Source organism: Triticum dicoccoides, chromosome 2B, assembly GCF_002162155.2.
Source record: "Triticum dicoccoides isolate Atlit2015 ecotype Zavitan chromosome 2B, WEW_v2.0, whole genome shotgun sequence".
In the NCBI taxonomy this organism is placed as follows: domain Eukaryota; kingdom Viridiplantae; phylum Streptophyta; class Magnoliopsida; order Poales; family Poaceae; genus Triticum; species Triticum dicoccoides.
Window position 1 is genome coordinate 401,101,982 of NC_041383.1, and position 9,214 is coordinate 401,111,195.

At 44.5% G+C, this 9,214-nt stretch overlaps 1 protein-coding gene across 1 annotated transcript; it reads right to left on the bottom strand.

The window, feature by feature from the left end:
* Positions 1-887: 887 nt before the first annotated feature.
* Positions 888-3,097, bottom strand: LOC119363894 (eukaryotic translation initiation factor 5A-1-like). Its single transcript, XM_037629264.1, has 6 exons — positions 2,955-3,097; positions 2,689-2,835; positions 1,670-1,792; positions 1,522-1,578; positions 1,361-1,435; positions 888-1,271 (listed from the first exon to the last, which is right to left on the bottom strand). Exons 2-6 carry the CDS (start codon positions 2,812-2,814, stop codon positions 1,167-1,169), a joined length of 486 nt encoding a protein of 161 aa, XP_037485161.1. The 5' UTR covers positions 2,815-2,835; positions 2,955-3,097; the 3' UTR covers positions 888-1,166.
* Positions 3,098-9,214: the final 6,117 nt, after the last annotated feature.

Below are 9,214 nucleotides of genomic sequence, written 5' to 3' on the forward strand. Positions count from 1 at the left end.
GCGAAGAGGAAGAAACGATCAGCTATATAATGCTCGCGTGTGTGTTTGCTCGGGCAATTTGGACGGCAATGTGTTACGTTGATCAGCTATATAATGCTCGCGTGTGTGTTTGCTCGGGCAATTTGGACGGCAATGTGTTACGTTGGGTACACCGGATTTGATCCCCTCTACCCAAGACTCACCGGTGGAATGGGCCATAGACAAGCAAGGATAAAACAATGTGAGCACGGAAGGATCTGCGAACCATCTTTGTGCTTACTTGGTGGGAGTTGTGGAAACATAGAAATGCCATTGTCTCGATGGGAGTTATGGAAATATAGGAATGCCATTGTCTTTAAGGGAGCACGGCTTTCGATCGAGCAGTTGCTAAAAAGTGTGTTATGAGGGTTTGGTTTGGTCCTCCGCTGGACTTTTGAACAGGAATGTAACGCCTTCTTTAGTAGGGTAGAGAGGCCGGTGAGTGGCGAGGAATAGCATGTAAATTATGGTGGAGGCACTCTTTGCCTTTCTTTAATACGGAGTATATGATATGCACACTCTGCATATTCAAGAAAAAGTGTGTACCTTATCCTTACTCGCGAAATCAATATGCCAGTCGCGCTGGAGTTGTTCAACAAACCGGTCGATATACCAACAGTTCACGGTTTGGGTTTCTACACGATGATTAAGATTACGACCAAACGAGGGCCATCTCCTCGGGTGTGGATTCCAACTAGTAAACACATCGTGTATTTTTAGGCACCGGCAATGGCTAACCTCTGGAGAAAATCCACAAACATAGCATCAACCCAGATTCATAACTAGCACAAATGATGACGAAAATTTCTAAACTACTCTTCTCCAACTACAATAGAACTAGAAAATGCAGCAGAGAGTCGAACCACAAATAACCCAAACCAATTCATTCATAGAGATAGGGCGGATGAGCAAACCGGAATCTAAGTTCCAGCAACCACTCAGTTCCAATTCCAAAGGGTATTATAATAGAGATAGATAGATAGATAACAAAGTACTAGCAGCACCTCGAGCATTCGGTGTAAAAAACACACAAATCTGGATCAAACTTGTTTCACCCAACAGATATCTTGATGCCTATGTATGTGTATCTCAAACACCCAGAAGCACTAGATACCAAGTATCGCAGGTAGGCAACCACGCACAGCTGCTTACTTGCCACCACCGATTTCCTTCACAGCGCAGATCTGTTCTTCACCCATGGCGGACATCACAGACAGGATCAGGTCCTTGCCATCAGCAAATCCAGTCTTGATCTGCATTTCACAGAGCAAAGAAACATCAAGAGAGTGACGGGAAGATATGATGTGCAGCATAACAAGTTTCAACAGCTAGAGCACAAGACCTGGCCAAGCAGAACATCATCAGTGGGAAGCTTCAGGTCATCCTTAGTGTTGCCACTCTCAGTTAGAAGGCTGACCTGTAGAAAGCCATCACAAAGTTAGAAATAGGAGTACGCTTTGCACATAAATGGAAATGGAAGGACAGATTGAAAATGAAACATACATATCCATCATCAGTTATGTCAATCAGCTGATAATCTTGGCGGTCAACATGGGGGACCTGAACAAATAACACAACAGAGAAGGCTAAATAAGATCTACTGAACGAATAACAAGAAACTAACAAAATGAATCATCTCGGTGTAGCTTACGTCACAGTTGTGGGATGAAGGAACGATATCCTCAAGCTTCTTTCCATTAAAGATGTCAATGGCAACAAAGTGACACTTTGCGTGACCATGCTTCCCAGTCTTGGAGGTGGAGACCTCAACAACCTAGCTCAAAGATTAAACCAAAATGATTCTTCAGAACATGCTGGACCACAAAGCAATTTCTGGTGGCAGGCAGGAATTATTGAGTTTGGAGCAGCAATTAGACAATCAGATGCGCATAGTAAAACAAAGCAACAACAACCCAACAGGAAACACTCGCATAATCAAATGAAACAATATCGGCACAGCTTTAAGGGAGTACCTAGAACTCATCTAGATGAGATATAATTTGGTCTCATTCACTTTGAAAACAAGAACAAATACAACCCACATCAGCACACACGCATCTTATAGCATCACATCCAATGGCTATAAAAGGTGAATGAGACCAAATTATATCTCATCTAGATGAGTTCTAGCAAAACTGCAGCTTTAAACTGATACAAGAACAACTACTACTGAGTGGTAGTAGCTACATAACCAGAAATAGTTATAGTACTTAAATTAGCATCTGAAACTGAATAAATAGTATGCATCAGCAAACTATGAAAACTACCGACTATGCCGATTACTAATTAAACTGTTCGTAAATTCCCTGTAAAACAGATATAGACTTTAATTAGCACCTTGCCAAATCTAGCAGCGTTAAGATTTACTGAAACAGGATTCCTAAAATTAATTCAGGAGTGAGGACACAGTCGGAGCTAATGAAAAGATCCTAAGACATAGCGGTGGATATAGGAAATCAAGGTAAATTTGTAGCACCAACAGATATCATGGACCCGTGTATATCCATCCGCATCTACAGCAAAGAATGGTACTTGGACTTGTAGATCTAACAACTTGCAAATCTGCACCCGACTAGCACAGATCACCGCAGCAGATTCCCATACGCATCCATCAGCCAACCAGACATAAGAGCTTTCCTATGGTAAGAATAGATCGGAAAAGGCACAGACCTTGCAGGGACGGGCCTTGATGACGATGTGTCCACCCTTGCGGATGGCGCCGGCCTGCTGAGGGTAGGTCTTGGAGGCGCCGGAGTCGGCCTTGGACTCGAAGTGGTGCTCATCGGTGTCCGACATCTCCGACGATCCTCCTGGGTCCTGGAACAAGGAAGCAGCAACGAGGAGGAGGTCAACGAAAACAGGAGGATGAGAAGGGCAAACTCGAAATCGACTGGATTTTCCGGCGGATCTGGATTAGCAAGGGGGGCGCTGCTCACCGGGGGCAAGTGGGGTGGTGGAGACGAGATGCAGCGGCAGCGAGGGGCGGATGGATGGATCCGGAGGCTAGGGTTCTTGGTACGCCTCACCTCCCAGCTTTTTATGCGATGGGGATAGCCGCCGCCGGATAGGGCGTTGCTTATATTGGGCCGTATGTCACATCACTCCGTGCTGGGCCTCCCACCGCTCGATATGGATTTGGTCTACCTTTGGCCCATGAACAAGACATGGAGTACGGGAAATATATTCAGCCCAAGACCCAGAGTGGGCAGTATTATTTTTCGTTTTTCACAGGAGATAAAATAAGGAGCCCTAAAAAAAAGAGATAAAATAAGGACCCCTAAAAAAAGGAGATAAAATAAGGGAGCATGTGATTCGGAAAAACAAAGCTGGCTGATGGTAGTAAAGAAATAGGCCAGATGTCGTGGACAGATAGATACGAGCGAAGCTTTGCTAGCCGTGGTACGGCGATCATGGCTAGAGCATTGCATTGTGTGCATGAAGACGCAGCGAAATGACTATCTATAATTGTAAAGAGACAAAGGCAGTAGACGTGACAAAGGCGCACCAGTTGCTGTTGTACATAACACAAGATCGACCTGAGTGGCCACCACTCGACTCGAGTGGCATTGTCGGCTCGGAGAGAGGGGGAAAAGGAGCAGGTGGGGTGGCATACCCTCACATGTCACATGCCTCTTCTCTTTCTTCATTTCTTTCATTTTACACATTTTCCTTTTTTATTTATAATAACCCGGGATTCCCCGTTTATAGAAAAACGAGTATTACTTGTTTTTCTAAAACCACGGTTTTCATAAACTGGTTGTAACTTATACTGACATAAAAATAGACAACACATGTACGTAAAAAGAGTCAACTTACATGAAAATTGAAACAGGATGGATCGTATCCAAATAAAAAACTCCCTACCAATTTTACACTTTCCTAACACAATTTTTTTCTATAAAATGATTATTCACAAAAAAGTTACTAAAACTGGTTTTACTAAAATTCAGCCATATACTCATTTCTATAAACCTGTAGCTAATATCCGGCATCCAAGCAACCATATAGAGCATCTTCAACGGTTCCTGTACCCATAAAATTACCGTCATTTGGGGAAGTTGGACCAAAAGACTCTCCAACAATTCCTCGTAAACGCGCGATTCTTTTATAAGATATCGTTAAACTCTTCAAAACTTCCTCTCCATTTACGAGAAGATGGCGCTTCCCATAAAAAGTGCCACGCCAGTCAACCGTCACTGGAGTCTGTTGTGCCGCCCTCGCCGATCACCATTCCCGCCGCCACTAATCACCGCCACGCCATTGACCATCGTCGGTGCACCGCTCGCCCGTCAACCTACCATCATCGGAGTTCGACGTCACCGTTGCACCACCACCAAGATCCACTTTTACGGGAGTTTAATTGAACTGGGAAAACACCTCACCTGCCAAGTTTTCCTAAATTGTACAGACATCCAGTAAAACCACCTTTACGATAAGTTTTTACAACAATTGTCGGAGATGCTCTTAGTTTTAGCAAATCCTTATTTTCCTTATATTTTGATTTTCTAGCGACATTGACCATGTGGTGGTGATGATAGCGCAGTGGAATAAGGTTTTTCCGATCTATCCCTACCTCGACGACAATCCATCAGATGCTCGATGTAGGGCATGTGAGAGTATGTGTCATCCGATTTGTTGCTCTCTTTAGATCTTGACGGTTTGTGTATCGGTAAGGGGATCAATTGGCTGGCTCTTGGTGTCGCAACTTCGCCCGCTTCTTTTGAATTATTCCGTGGCATGGCTCAGTTTTCCCAACCAGTCGGACTGGTGGTGAAGGATTGTAGCCCAAACTAACATGAGTGGCTATTACAGTCTTAAAAGTCTGATATGAGACGAGGGTATGTATGTGCCATTTTGCATTAATGTCATTTAATACAATTTTTAGCTCCAAGAGACACGTACAATCGAAAGAAAGGTACAAATAATATAGCTTTCAATGTAAAAAAAAGAGAGGAAATATTACTGGTAGTCATAGAACTTGCACCGGATGTTCAGTTTGGTGGTAAAACTTGTAAAATACGGATTTACGGTTATCAAACTTGTTGTTTGGTGCAAATACGGTGTTTTCTACTGTATCCGGGCGTACACTCTGCCTACATGGCATGCCAGCGTGGCAGCGGCCCGCGTGTTAGTGGCTAGGAGTAAAATTTTCCAGTTAACTCCCTAGATTATTTTAATTATGCAAAAAAGCCTAAGTGAGACCCACTTGTCAGTCCAATAGTATAAGCAAAAAATGATAAAATATCACTATAATTTCCAAGCTCCCGGGAATTGGAGGCCTGAGAGCGGTTGAGCGTTTTTTTACGAGGTGGACCCCTATGGTCAATGGGTTCTGAGCTGGTCAAACATTTGCTTTGTATCCCTCCTTAAGAAAATTCATGAATACATGCGTACTCCTCTGGTCCTTTTTTATTTTGCGTATTAGATTTGTATAAAGTCAAATTCTACATCTACAGTATCAAATATACATACTATGAAACTAGATTTCTTAATGAATTTAACCATATTGATTTGGTATTGTGATTGTTATTATTATTTTCTATAAGTTTGGTCAAAGTAGACCGGAGGGAGTAGGAGGCAAATCGCAAAGTGGCAACGTCCTTCTCTGATTTCCTTACGCGCCGCCTCAAAAGTAAAATTCAAGGTTGGTTTCCCTCCGCTTTCTTTATTTACGCCGGCGCCGCTCCCTCTCGTGTGCTCCAGTATCCTCTGCGTTGTTGTCGTTGCTCTGCTGCTAATCCTTGATCTGGAGCGATGTTGATGTTGGTCGAGCAACTGTCTCCCCATTATCCCATTACTCAACTCCGAGTTCACATGCTCGACCATCATGAGGTTTGGATTCAAGGGTCTCTTCCCTTCTCATCCCAACTGGAAGTGGTCGGTTCGCGTTGGAGTTTAGATGAGGAATCATTTGTTCAAGCTGCCGCACGGCCTGATTCCTCGGCGGGAGGGACTAAAGGCATGATTCTGGTGGCCAAGGAGTTTGGTTCACTGCCATGGCCGGACGCTATGGGGCGCAACAGAGGAGGGCCATGTCTTCAACGAGGGTGTAACCACGCGATCGAGGGCGGGGATCGCCGGTGGGCGAGCTTTGCCCGCGGACATGTGGAGCTGGAGATGGGCTCGGGAGACACCACGAGAGCGAGATGGACTGGCTGGCAGTGAAGGAGGCAGGGACTCCCACGACAGCAGCGACGACAAGCTTCGTGGGCTCCCCGACCTCGCTGGCAAGATATCGGTATGTGACTCAATGAAAAATGAAGAAACACGTCAAATATCCTAACAAATAAACAAACAACGCGAAATATCTACAATACAAATATGGAAAATACACTCCGTTTATAAAAAACGGCGCAGCAAGGCGCGCGTCATCCACTAGTATTGTTTGAAGGCGTCTGGATTCGAGCCAACGAAGGTGTGCACACCAGGTGAACCAACAAAGCAACGGCATTACTTGTGTAGATGGATAACTACGCTATTCGACTAGAAACCTGGGCCTGCCAGCTCAAATGGACTATGATCAGTAGAGCCATTTTGCACCTTTGATTTTTTTTAGAAATTTGTAGATAGCATGTAAATTATGATCTCCGTCAGAAAATTAATGTTTACTTATTCGTGTTATAAATATTGTTAATACAGAAAACTTACTTCCAAAACTGTCCATGTATTATATTAAAAATATTTATATATTTGAAACAAAATTTACCAATTATGAAAAATGTTTAGTTTAGAATAAAAAATATTTGTAAAAACTACAATTCCAAAATATTTTTTTAATTACACAAAAGTTTCAATAATTATATGCACATTTGTATAGTTCAATTTCCATGTAATTACATACTCATACTTGAAATTGTTGATATGAATATTCAATTGTGTCTAATTTAATACACAAGTTTATATTTAAATGTTTTCATTTACTAATCATCGTTTGTATGTATACTATTTTAACATACAAATATTTGAACATAGTTTTATTACATACGTTTTACTAGTTATTTTTTATATAATACTCAGGCTTATATGCTCTATATTAAAAGGTTGATTTACTAATCATCTTTTGTATGCATAGACAATAGAGCGTGAAGGGTGTCTTTGGTCGCGCCCCTCGTGGGTTCGAGACCTAGCGACTCCCTTATTTTTATGTTAAAACATTTGCTCATCTATGAGGAGTACAATTTTTGTATAATATTTTTAGTTATAATTTTACAAATATTTGGATTAATTTATATTGTACAAACATTTTTGTAATCCATAAATATATTTTTACTAGATCATAATTTACATGCAAAATTCTAGAAAAAACGAAGGTGCAAATGGTCTCCGCTGATTATAACCCATTCGAGTTGGGAGGCCCGGCTGTTCTGAATGAAGAGTTATCTCTACTGTCTGCGGTCGTGATGGTTGGGCGGTAAGTGGTTCGTTCGTCTCCTTCTCCCCCTTCGCTCCCTCCCGCACACATGTAGGTGGCCCAGAAAATCCTCTCACACGATCCTCTCAATAACTGCAGAATATCCTTCCTCAATTCTTGCTTTCCTTCCGCAAGACCATGGTCCCTTCACCCCTCCTCCCTCCCGCAGCTCCCTCAGATTTTTCTTCCGCCACACCTCTCCTCTTCCGGCCTCTACCAAGGTTCCTCCGCTTCGTGTCCCTAGGAATCAGAGGCGGCGACCGAGGTAGTCACATCGAGGAGCTGTAATTGGGAGAAGTTGGATATTCCTGCAACAAAAATCCTTGGATCTCTCTTGCACACGCCAATGGCATCGGTGGAAACTGGTGAGAGGCAGGTAGGATTGACGTTGGAGTCCAGGGCCATCGTCTCATAGGTCATCTTTGACATGGACAATCTTACCTTATAAACGGTTGTTGCGACGTAATTCTCCTTGTCAAACCTTATTTTGCTGCCTTTCTTCTTGACCTTATCCAGATGCGGCGGAATGTGAGGCCTACGACAGGATCAAGAGGATGGATCTCGAGGACGGGCGGGCGGCGACCGTCATGGAAAGAGGAGCATGTACCTCATGGAGTCAAAGCTGGTCTGGGATAGTGTGGCAACGTCCGACCATGGCGGGGAGACGGAGGCCGCGTGAATGCATGTGTGCCTGACTGCGTGCTCGCAAGGTGTCGCGACGTTGATAGCCTGGGGCTCGATACCAAGGCGCTCCGCTTCCTGGCGCACATGTTCGTGTTCAACGGCCATAGAGGTGCACGGGTACTGGAAACACCTTGCGACGCCTTTGGTTCGAGCAGAGGTAACGTATTCAGTATTGTAATGAGAATACATTGTATTAAATCAGGGACGAGCGAATACGTGATATGCTTGGTTCACGCAAGGGAAGAGGAAATAATAGCACCACTGACGGCCATGTAGAATATGCCCGCTGAGGGACGACGGCTTGCGATGAGAAACGAGACCAGCATCTTCTCGCAGCGGCGCTACTGCTCATGGCAGCGCTGGTGACAGGAGATCGGCAGTGCTGCTGCTCTAGAGGAGATGGCGAACTGATATGACGGCATTGCTGCTCATGGAGGCGGCGAACTGATACGACGGTGCTGCTTCTCATGGTGCAGGAGGATCACCGTTGGTTCTACTCATGGTGGAGGTGGTTCTGCTCATGGTGGAGGTGGCTGGAGCAGTGGCGCTGCTGCTACCTGGTTCATTGGTGAAGAAAACGATCCGAAAGAGCGAAGGTTGTTATTCCACACCAGGTTGTACCGGGTGTTTTCAGTTCTGTGAAGAATAGTTTGCGATTCTGTAAATGTGATCAGAAGAGAAGGCGGTGTTGGGGAACGCAGTAATTTCAAAAAAAAAATCCTACGATCACGCAAGATCTATCTAGGAGATGCATAGCAACGAGAGGGGAGAGTGTTGTCCATGTACCCTCGTAGACCGAAAGTGGAAGCGTTATGACAACGCGGTTGATGTAGTCGTACGTCTTCACGATCCGACCGATCCTAGCGCCGAAGGTACGGCACCTCCGTGATCTGCACACGTTCAACTCAGTGATGTCCCACAAACTCTAGATCCAGCTGAGGTCGAGGTAGAGTTTCGTCAGCACGACGGCGTGATGACGGTGATGATGAAGCTACGGGTGCAGGGCTTCGCCTAAGCGCTGCAACGATATGACCGAGGTGGAAATCTGTGGAGGGGGCACCGCACAGGGCTAAACAATCAACTTGTGTGTCTATGGGGTGC